The sequence below is a fragment of the Neofelis nebulosa genome, chromosome 5 (assembly GCF_028018385.1).
Source record: "Neofelis nebulosa isolate mNeoNeb1 chromosome 5, mNeoNeb1.pri, whole genome shotgun sequence".
Taxonomy (NCBI): domain Eukaryota; kingdom Metazoa; phylum Chordata; class Mammalia; order Carnivora; family Felidae; genus Neofelis; species Neofelis nebulosa.
The window spans coordinates 112912589-112924804 of NC_080786.1; the positions used below are offsets into that span (position 1 = coordinate 112912589).

Consider the following 12216-nt stretch of genomic DNA (forward strand, 5'->3'; position numbering starts at 1 on the left):
CCTTTTACTTCTTTAGTTAGGTTTGTTACTAGGTATCTTATTGTTTTTGGAGGAAAAAGATTTTTAAAAAGAGAAAGTGAAAGTTATAAAAGATTAGGCAAAACGATTAAAAATGAGATTAACAGGAGTTGTTTCATTGGAGAAAAACCAAAAGAAGAGAGTGAAACAAAAATTATAAAATGTTCTGAAATAAAACTTGTGTTTGTATATTAAAAGGCACGTTGAAGATATAAGAAAACTGTCCCAGAATGACCACTACCAAGACTTCCTACTAACATATATCATACAAACATTAGATGTATCTTACTAACACTAGTAGCAAACTTTGGACGTCTGGTAAAACCACTGTATCATTTTTCAAAGTTTATTTATTTTGAGAGAGACAGAGGCAGGGTGAGCAGGAGGAGGGGAAAAGAGAGAGAAAGGGGGAGATAGAGAAAGAGAGAGAGAGAGAACCTCAAGCAGGCTCCATACTGCCAGTACAGAGCCCACAAAGCCACAAGATCATGACCTGAGCCAAAACCAAGAGTCAGATGCTTAACCAACTGAGCCACCCAGTTGCCTCTCATTTCTTTTTTAATTCTTTAAAAAATTTTTTTAATGTGTATTTATTTTTGAGACAGAGAGAGAGAGAGAGAGAGAGAGAGAGCATAAGTGGGGAAGGGGTAGAGAGATAGGGAAACACAGAATCCAAAAGAGGCTCCAGCTTCTGAGCTGTCAGCACAGAGCCCGCTGCAGGGCTCAAATTCATGAACCTGAGATCATGGCCTGAGCTGAAGTCGGTCGCTCAACTGACAGAGCCACCCAGGTGCCCCAGGCACCTCTTATTTCGAAGTGAAAGAAAGCCACGTTGGCACAGCTATAGTCCATTCTAACAGAAATGAAACAATACCTATCAGGTACCTAAGGAAAGGAAGTTTGAACCAACAATTTTAAATCCATTCAAGCTGTCCTTCAAGTGTCAAAGCTATAGGCAACAATTTCTGCAAATTCAAGGACTTGGGGAATACTGTCTACATTAGGTCTTACTGAAGCATCTCCCAAAGAACAAAATTCATTCATTCAAAAGATGATCAGGGAAACTTCAGCAAAAAGACTCTGGGTGAACATTTGAACTAGGGCTAAAACAAGAGCTAACTTAAGGGGAACAAAATAAAATATACATATGAACATTTTATTTATATAAATTTTCAATATGGAGGCTATTTTAAAAATTATAATTCTTAATATATTTTTATTCTAGAGCTTGCCTTTATAATTAGCCTTTTATATAATACCCTTAGAACCCTCTTTATTCAGACAATATCTATTGATTCCTATTATGAGCATCAAGTGAGTTAACTTGAGTTAACTTCTTCCTCCTATCTTTTCTCTATAGCTTGCTGTGCCCAGTTTTAGTCAATAATATCATTTGTTTTGGAATAAATTGTGTTCTCCAAAAATTCATGGGGTACATGTATGCTTAGTTTTACAAGGAAATATCCTACTGTTTTCCAAAGCAGCTGCACCACTTGTTCTCACCAACAATGTTGAGAGTTTCAATTGTTTTATCATCTTGCTAGCACATGGGTGTTGACAGTTATTTTAATTTTAGCCACTCTGATGAGTAGGTAGTAAGTTAGTATCTCTTTCTGGTCTTTGTATTTCTCAATGATGTTAAGCAAGTTTTATGTATGTTCTCATCTTTTTCTCTGTGATGCTTATTTCTTAGTACTAAATTGTCTGAACCCTCAAAATACTGTTGGGATTATGATCCAGATTGCTTTAGTCCTATACATTGATTTGGAAGGTGTCACAAATTTAATCTTTCTCTCCTCTTAACATTATACAAAGCTTTTATCTCTTTCAGGAAGCATTTTTATTTCATATAGTCTTCAAGTTACTTTTTAAGGATTATTCCTAGGCCTAGCTACTTTATGTATTTGTGGATATTATAAGCAAGAAATATATTTTTAATGTTTCCCTGTTTATTGATCATGGGAAAGATTGGCTTGTAGATATTTTTCCTATATCCAGCAACATTATTAAACTTTCTTGTAAGTTATAATGGTTTTTCAGTTCTAGTTATAATCATATCACATTCACTAAGTCTTTTAAAGTAGATATAGCTTCTTTTCCTTTAGTTTTTCTATTACAATGTTCGGAATAGTGGTTCTCAAGCAGAGAGACTTTGCCCCTCAGACATTTAGCAATGTCTGGAAACAGTTCTGATTGTCACAGCTATCTGGTAAGTGAAGGCCAAGGATGCTGCTAGACATTTTGCAATGGGTAGGACCCTCCCCACAACAGAGTCATTTGGCTCAAAATGTCAACAGTGCTGAGATTGAGAAACCCTGCTCCAGAACTTCTAGTAATATACAAAGTAGTGAAGTTAAAGCAATCTTGTCTTATTCCTGATTTTAATGTGAATGTCTATCATTATTAGGTATAAAATTTGACATAGTTAGAATTATAAAAGAAGGAATTTATTCAAGAATACTTTGTGAACTAGTAATTCTCCAGTGGTGATAAGTTAATCATGGCAGTGGTTCTCAAAAAGAGGAAGTTATAGAAGAGGTGTGAGAAGGTAGGTAAAGAAGTCCATTATGTGGTTGATGATTGCCAAGGAACATGCCCTTCCTCACTGGAATTACTAAAGCATAAAGTAGTATAAAAGATTAGTATCACCTAGATTACATTGGACCTGCATGCCTTTCTATTTTGCCATTGAAACAATGATATCACTCGTAGTGAAGGTCCTCTTTAGGTTAGAAACTTGTGTACTCCATATTTTTATGTATGAATGGGTCAGACTCAACTCTTATTTTTCCTCATTAGCATATTGAAGACATTTTTCAATTTTCTCTTTTCATCTAATATTGATGAGAAAGCTGTTATTAATATGTCAGTTTTCATCCTTTATAATCTCTTTTATGGGGAGCTTTTTTATTCTTGATGCTGTAAAATTTCACTACAATGGATCTTTTTCCTCACTTTCTCTTTCCTCCCAGAACTCTAATTAGATCTTTTGTTTGAACTACATGTCTTAACACCTCAAGTACCATTTCTTTGTTCCTTTGGCTGAGAATTTCTTAGCTTACCTTACATCACTTGCTTGATTAGCTGTGTTTGAATATTCAGTCCATTTGTTAACTTGATTTCTTTTTACCCTAAGATATCTAATTGGCACTTATCACTTTTTCTTGCTTCAAAAAAATATTTTTTTCCCCCCAAGATTTTTTCTCACTTTCAGTGACCTGTTTTCTTGTAATTGCTTCTGTCATGTATTGACTTTCCTCAAGTTTAAGAATTTACACTATTTTGGGGTGCCTGGGTGGCTCAGTCAGTTAAGCATCTGACTTCAGCTCAGGTCATGATCTCGCGGTTTGTGGGTTCGAGCCCCGTGTCAGGCTCTGTGCTGACAGCTCAGAGCCTGGAGCCTGCTTCGGATTCTGTGTCTCCCTCTCTCTCTGCCCCTCCCCACTCACACTCTGTCTCTCTCTCACTCTCAAAAATACATAAACCTTAAAAAAAATTTAAAAAGAATGTACGCTATTTTACAAACAGAATACATAATCTGAGTAGGTACTGTTCTACATATTTTACATATTAATTTACTTAATCCTCTTATTAACTATAAACTAAATACTATTAACCCCACTCCATAGACAACTGAAGTGAGTCTATGATTGAAGTAAAAAATTTATTCAAGGCCTTGGAGCTAGTAAGTTTTGGAGTGACAACGTAATCCTATAGAGCGACCTTTCTTCCCAGGTTGTATACGAGTTACGTGAGGCCCTTGGGTCTGACCCAAGCTTCCATACTCATTATTTCCTCCTAAGCAATTATGCTGGTAGCTATCAGCTGGCCCACAGTGGAGAGGATAAGGGCATCCCCATAGTCTTCAGTGCCTACATTGCCTGTGTACCCTCCTATTCGCTACGCCTACCTTCAGCTGTGAAAGGACACTTTGGTTGCAGCTGCCTATCCCCTGTACACTTTCAGGTGGGAGTCACCATTTCTAGACCAAGAGCTCTTGTTAGCTTTGCATTCAATTAGGAGAAAACCCTCCTATTTTCTAGACTTAAAATACGTATCCAAGCTAGAGGGGAGGGGAGCTATAGTAAGACCTAAGGAAATTACTACTTTCTATTATATCCACTTGGACTGGTTGAATTTATCAAATCCTGACTGCATCTGGGTGTTGTTTGAACTATGAGGGAAGGCTTTTTTTTCAGTGGGAACGTACCCACTGTTCCAGGAAGCTTTCGCCAAACTCACGTTGATGGAAATAACCCTTCTTGTACTCCAATAGCACTTTAACACATAATTATAATGCAAAACCAATTTATTTCCATGTGTAACAATGAAGATGGGATACTAGATAAAAAGGAAAGCAGTCTTCTGTCAAATAGAGATCAAGATTCTTAAGTAGCTGCCTTTGAAACCTATTACAGTGGAACATTCACTGTGTCGCCTTCAGATGTTAAGCGTCTTTACCTGATGCTTCACCAGGTTTTTCAGATGTGACCTCCTTCTCAGTCAGCCTGTCTAATTCCTTCTGATAGCTACGTTGGTATTCCAGATAGTTTATGTTCCTTTTCTGTTTAGCCAGGAACTTTTTCAGGAAGCTTAGGAGCTACAAAAATAAAACCGGGAAGGACTAATTGAAGACCTTTGTCTGCAATGGGGGATGATCTAAGATCTTGCTACCCAACTTATAGTGCGTGGACCAACAGTCCTGGGAGTTTGCCAGAAATGCAGAATCTCAAGCCTCACCCAGACCTAAGAAATCAGATTTTAAGAAGGAACTAGGCTATTCATATGCATATTGAAATCTAAAGAGCACTGGTTGAAGACATTCAAGACCGCTAGGTGAATACAAATATCCACTTTTAATGAATATGAGTGTTAGAGCATCTCCTCAGGAGTACAGATTAATTTAAGTAATGAGCTCCTACTGCAATGGTTTTCTACCCTGTTTATCTGAATCACATGGAGGTTTTGAGTAGGCACCCAGGCCCCATTCCTAAAGTTTTAGATTTAAGTGGTCTAGCATAACACCCAGTCATTTGTAGCTTTTCAGAACTTGTCAGTGAGTCCAATATCTTCTAAGGTTGATAACTTTTGTACTAGAACTTTTTTTTTTTCCCACTGACTCTGAGAAGCTAGGGAGTTGGCAACAAAGTTACCACTACAAGGTAGAGTGTTCACCATCAACCAAGAAGACTTCAGAAAAGTCTATAGGATAAGGGGTCATCATTAATATTCAGTTTTTCAGGGACACTCAAGGATAGTGGTTCTCAAAGTGTAGCCCCTGACCAGCAACATCACCTGGAAACTTGTTAGAAATGCAAATTATTGGATACTACATAAAACAAATTGAATTAAAAACTCTGGGGGGGGGGGGGTGGGGAGTAGGGCCCAGCAGTTTGTTTTAGTAAATCCTCCAGGTGATTCTGTTATCCATTAAAACGTAAGCACTTTTGGTCTAAGACATTTACAAGCCAGCAACATTATCTAGAGTGTATCATTCCCAGAAAGTCTTCTCCATCTTGAGTTGAGTTGCACTCCTCCTTGCCGGTACACCTACTCTTCCCACACCAACCTACTCCCAGAAATGAGTTCATATATGTGCTTGAGGAAAACAAGCACATATGGGACGATCTATTTTTTTGGACCGATTTCTTAGAAGTCTTCATAGAAGTGAAAGATAACCTTGCTTTCAGAGTTAACTACTTACATCAGTTTCACTATTTTGAGAAGCCAAGTTCATCAGGTCTTGTAGGAGCTTGTTTAATGTGTTTTCCAACTGCAGAGCAGACTCTATAGCTTGAATGCCAGTTCCCCAGTTATCAATGTCAGGCCTCTGTTGAAGAGGAACAAGGAAGTCACTTTTCTACCTCAGAAACTTTATTACACTCTACACCCTGGGTTCCATTATGACTAGGTCTACATAAGCTAGTAGTTTCCAAACTTTGTGGCACAATGGAATCAGCAGAGCATCTTAAATACTCATGTCTGTCTCTCAAATGCAGAAATTCTGGCTTAATTGGTATGGGGTGTAACTGGGTATCGAGATTTTTAAAAGCCCCTCATGTAATTTTAATTTATTACAAAGCGTGACTACTACCAGTACAGTTACATGGGCTTTGGGATTCCATGATAGCGGTTCAGTTCTATTACTACTAGACATTTAGTTCTCTTTATAAAGCTGGAGTTAAAAGAACCTGTCAGATTAGTAGGACTGTTTCTACATCTAATAGCCCCAGTTAAGGTTTAGATGGTCCTTTTGGAGTGTATGTCCCAGTGAAAAAGAATTTGTTTTACTACATTGAATATAGCCATATTAGATACCTGAGCGTGCATCTGAATTAGACTAAAGATCTAACATAAGATGCTAACACATTTAGGAAGAAGTCATTAGAGGAGTGCTTCTCAAACTATGCAGAGCATTAGAATCACCTGGAAAGCTTGTTAAGATACCATTCCTTGGGCCCCACCCCTAGAGAATCTGAATCAGTTTGTCCCGTTTGGGTCCAAAAATTTTCAGTTTTATTAAATTCCTATGTGCTGCTGATGCTGTTGGTCCATTAAAACAAACAAACAAACAAGGGGCCCCTGCCTAGCTCAGTGGGAAGAACATGAGACTCTTGTTCTCAGGATCATGAGTTTGAGCCCCACGTTGGCTGTAGAGATTACTTAAATAAATAAAAATCGAAAGAAAAAAAAAAAGAAAGAAAAACCAAACAAGCTTTTGGTGGCTAAGATTTACTCACAAAATATGAAGAGATTACAAATAAGACACATGCTTGCCCTCAAAGTCCGTTGCTATGATCCCATCTAAGAACATGAGTAACCTTACAAGTTAGGTAGCAACTAATCATTTAGCTCTCTGGACCCACGGAGTTGATCCTAACAAAGTAACAAAGTCACACAGTCACCTTAATCACCGGAAGGCAGATTTTACTCCGATGCTCTCTTAGATAGGTTATGAACTGCTTTGCATGTTCTTTCTTCACCTCAATTTGATCTTCAAAGAAGGGGAGATAAAGAGGTGCTTCCGTCTCTTCATCGTAGTAATAGGACTGGAACAGGGGTGAGAACGGGGGCAGAATGGTGGTGAGAGAAACTGAATTTCAAGACTGAAAAATCCTACACAAGCTCACTTCATTATTTCTGTGTGGTTCAAAGGAGGCCTTCTTTGTTCTTTCCGTAGTTTGTCCTTTGATTTTCAGAAGGCCCAGGCTGTCTTTCTGAACCCAGGCTACCTCAAGGAGAAGCCACCCAGATTCTAATGTGCTGGTGCCTAATCTTTGGCCATTATGGCCTTTTTAGGGGTCAGATTTGTGAACCTGACATGCTGGCATTTATTTCCAGTTAAACATGTAGAAATGCTGGCAGAAGTCCAGCATAAATTGACATTTTAAATGTCAATCTAGTTCATCAATCCTCATATATCTACATTAACTCTCTAAGACTATATGGGTGAAAAATTGCTTATTTCGTTTTCCCACATAGTTGATGCTCATATAGCATTGGGAAGCCACAAGAAAGAACTGTGATTCTCCCTATCACCTCCCATAGTTTGTAATCGCAGCTCTGAATCATTGGGCCTCAGTGCGACAAAACCCTAGCCTCTAAGTTACTCTCTCATCTAGTATCAAACCACAAACATGCAATAGCTACCATTACTAAAGATATAGAGGATATGTCATCACCCCAACCAGAGCTAAAACCTCCCTCCCAGAGCCTCAAAAACTCATACTAACCATAGTTAAATAAGCATCACTGACATTCAGCTCATAAGATGCTAGATAATTAACAGCAACCCTACAGGCCTCAGAGAGGAGTTTTTGAGCCTGGGATCCCATCTCAGCTTTAGAGAAAACCAGGCATAAAAAGGGCTACCCATTAAGGTAGGAGACTTCTTAAATACCAACAGGCATATAGCCAGCCCACTTCCATCCAGCTGAAAACTAGATGAAATTCCATCCAGCTGAGATTAACAGCTACTAATCTACCAATGAGGATGTTGTTTCTGCATGAAAACACCAGTCTGACCTAAGAAAAATGGGGGTGGGGGGCAGGAACCCTAATCCTCCTAACCCAGCAGCGTTCAATTTTCTCCCTCACATTCACTCTGAATATGAGAAAGTTAATACATTTCCTGAACAGGGAAACATTAACAGAGTAGCTGCGTTACATTTCATTTTCTTCTTTCTTCAAAAACTATTTATGGCACATCATGCTAGGTCCTGTGGGGAATCCAGGAAGACTGACTAAAATACATTCCTTGCCTAATAGATGACATATCCCCCACCCCGTAAGGTCTCAACACACACAATTGATCTTATGGCAGGATATGATGGGAGTTCTAAAGTGTCAAAAGCACATTTAGCTGAGAGGATTGGGGCAGATTTTATTCATAAATTGACATTTGAAATTGGCCTTGGAGGGTGGGTAAAATGTAGAGAAATGGAAATGGAAGCAGGGCGTCCACCTGGAGAACAGGCACACAGAGGCTGTAGGGACAAGATATATAGTGGTTTCTCCAAACTTCAGAAGACTGCTTCATTTAGCAACCTTTTGGCTCCTTCCTCAAACTGTCCTCAAAAGTCCCTACCTGTCTCATCACACACCTTCTTTATTTGTCTCCTTGGAGGGCAGAGACTGTTTTACTTATTTTGGTATTCCCACAGCCCATAATGAAGTATTTTGTAAATAATAGGTACTAAGTCAACATTTACTAAATAAAAATATATTTTATATGTGCAGCCCTGTAAAATTTCTCCTGGTCTGGTGGATTCTTAGTTTGAGCCTAAGCCATGTTTAGTTGAGCTGAAATAGACGTGACAGGTCATCAAAACTCTATGAGGCAGTAAGGAGTGAGAGCATCTCCCAAGGGAGAGGTCTTCCTAAGAGAAGGACCCAAGATTCCAAGTTTGGCCCAATCACAAAGATAAGGTCATCAAAGGGAAGGAATCATTATAAAAAGTCCTATCATTTGTCACTTTTGTTCCCTGACCCAACATTGCCTTTGTCCCCACTTGAATTCATGCCTTTAATCCCAGAGAAGTACTTTAGGTGCTTCTCAAACTGTTATTTGAATATGAATCACCTGGGGTTCTTGTTAAACTGTGCATTCTGATTTTGGAGCCTGAGATTCTGCATTTCTTTTCTCCATTCCTTCCTTCCTTCCTTTCCTTTCTTCTTCCTTCCCTTTCTTCTTTTTTCTTTCTTTCTTTCTTTCTTTCTTTCTTTCTTTCTTTCTTTCTTTCTTTCTTTCTTTCTTTCTTTCTTTCTTTCTTTTCTTTCTTTCTTTCTTTCTTTCTTCTTTCTTTCTTTCTGTCTGTCTTTCAGGGAGAGAGTATACACAAGGAGGGGAGAAAGCAGAGGGAGAGAGAATCTTAGGAGCCCGACATGGAGCTCAATCCCACGACTCTGGGATCATGACCTGAGCAGAAAACGAGAGTTGGATGCTCAACTGTCTGAGCCACCCAGACACCCTAAGATCCTGCATTTCTAAAAAGCCTGCCAAATGCTACTGAGTAGCAAAGTCTGCCACATTTTGAATAGCTAAGGTGCCAAGACATGGAACACTTATGGCACTGCTGAGGAGCCCTCTACTAGGAGAGGAGAAGGGGGACTTCCACGCTGCTTCTCCACACACCTGCACTGCTCTGGCCTGTCAGGGCTTCCAGACCCTCCATGGCAGCAGCCTGGGAATGTAGCAGTGCCAGGGCGCTCAGCAACATCTGGCCTGCAAAGGTTAGAGCTGGGGAAGAGGAAAGAAAATGACAGCTAACCACATGGTCAACTGGTGGTGCTCATAGTATATGTAACATATTGCCCGAAATCCCAAAAGAATTTGGGGAAACTTCAGGAGATTAGGGTCCTATGTGAACAGATGGGGAAAAGTGACAATAAAATCTGGGCTATTACTTTAATATGACCCCATTTCCAAAAAAGTAAATTTGTAAGATAAAGATCTTACTTACACGGACATAATATGAGAGTTGGATAATTTCTAGGTTATCTATAACATCTTTTCATGTAAACATTCCATAATGCTACCATTCCAAAACACAGAACTGGATATGTATGAACAAAATGTTCTTGGTCTTGTGGGTTAAACATTATTAAAAAACATTACCATCTGTTCACTTAAAAACAAACTTGCCAATATATAGAAAAAAAAAGGGAGGAAAGAAATACATCATCAATATCAGTAACTGTTGTGTGAATATGGGAGCTTTACAGGTGATTTTTTTCTTTTTTCTATTTTTCATATTTTCTCAAGCTTCTATAATCTCTCTCTATATTTTCATTTTGAAAAGTAACCTTAAAACCTTTCTAGAGAATTAACACAATGCTTTTCCCTAATGGAAGCTCCACATACATATTTATGAACATATCATTTGTTTTCTAATTATAAATGTAGTGTATGATCATTATAAAGTATTCCAAAATTACAATATATAATGTAGAAGTGAAAGTCCATGGGTAACACTGTAGTTCCTATATGTATTTTTAAATATAATTTGATCCATAATACCATCATTAAATTTGGGTAACCTAATGAATTGACTTTTGAATTATAGAAAGTGATCAGACTGGTCTATGTGCCCTTTCCCCTGGAATGTGCTGGAAATACAAAGACACTTTTTTTTTTAATTAGATAACTCCTCTTAAAGTTTTTTTAAACCTAATTCACACTTTCTGTCCTGTTAGTTCACCTTATCATCTTCCTGATGATTAAGAAAGAAGCAAGGCTAATCAAGAAATTTTTATCTTAAAAATAAAATATCTTTAGTGGAGCATTTATTGTGTTCTTTGTGCACATGTTGTCCCTATTCGTTTTCAGTCTCATGAGGAGAGAGCCTACATTTCAGTCATCTTTGTATCTCCCAGAGCATATAATAAAGTGCCTTGGTCCATAGAAAGCACTCAGTGAATTATAGTGACTGAACAATTTGAAAGTAAAAAGGAACCTGAAAGTTTAAAGTTGTTGCTTGTCAAGAAAGGAACAATGGACAGAGCCGAACGAGTGCTTTGCACTTTGGAAAAGCAGATTTCAAAAGTTCCCAAAAATCACGTGGGAGGGAGAAAGCAGGGAATTCCGTCATAGGTCTTTGAAAGAAAAGACAATATTTAACAATCCCAGTCACTGAGTGGGTCTTTAAAAAGTGTTCATGGGTGAAAGAGTAAATGAGTGAGGTAATTTATTGAAATAGCTCAATAGTAAGCCTTGACGCTAAGATTCACACATGAGTCTGGTGAGAAAGAAAGGGATGGTATCTACAGAAATCCTTGTGCCTGCGCACATATCCTGCAGCCTCTACTTCCAGACTTAGCATGGCTGTCATATCCTCCAAAACATGTTTTCTGACTTTTACAGTTTGGGTTTAGCATCCCCCGCTTTGCGCACCTTGGTTATAGTAATTCTTTCCACACCTTTGCAACTGCTTGCTTACTTGTATGTCTTCTCTATTAGTGTATGAGCTCCTTGAAAGTAGTCGCTTGGGTCATGACTTGGCCATCATCTAGGAAAGACCAGGACATCGCAGGTTGCCAATAGCTATTCATTCACTATGAAACAGTAAGTAAATGGTCAAATGTTTAAAGGGCAAATACAAAAAGATGGAAGACAAATACATGACGGGAGTGAAAATGTAAAAAAGTATCAGGAAATATAAATTTTTGCGTGTGTTGAGGGTTAGGAATATATATATATATATATTTATATTTATATTTATATTTATATTTAAATAAATATATTTAATAATTATATATATATATATATATATATATATATATATATATATATTTAAAGCTAACACCAACAAATCTCAAATGTTAATAGAGAAATACAAGCAGCATAGTAGGGACATAAGAAGTAGGAGGGAAGTCTAAGTAGTGTAAAAGGGAATAAAAGAGTACCTAGATAATTTAAATCAGGGCACATGTCCAAGTCTAAGTGAACTTTACTCTTTGGGTGAAATAATGATTTCTGGAAGTAACTTAAGAAAAGCACTATTGGTAATATTTAAAGAATAATGGAGAGAAATGCCAAAATACAACCAAAGGCTTTTATGTCTTGGTGGAAGGATACAAGAATTTGCACTAGATGATGATATAATTACCCCCATCAGCATCTGAAAATCAGAGATGCTGTTTATTGGATTGGGAACCGCTTAGCATAAGGCTCTGGTGACATATTACAAGGCATTATAC

General features: G+C 38.0%; 1 protein-coding gene across 1 annotated transcript; it reads right to left on the bottom strand.

Annotated features, from left to right (window-relative positions):
* Positions 1 to 4359: 4359 nt before the first annotated feature.
* LOC131511416 (ferritin heavy chain B-like) lies at positions 4360 to 7853 on the bottom strand. Its single transcript, XM_058729094.1, has 4 exons — positions 7752 to 7853; positions 6924 to 7067; positions 5723 to 5848; positions 4360 to 4618 (listed from the first exon to the last, which is right to left on the bottom strand). Exons 1-4 carry the CDS (start codon positions 7851 to 7853, stop codon positions 4466 to 4468), a joined length of 525 nt encoding a protein of 174 aa, XP_058585077.1. The 3' UTR covers positions 4360 to 4465.
* Positions 7854 to 12216: the final 4363 nt, after the last annotated feature.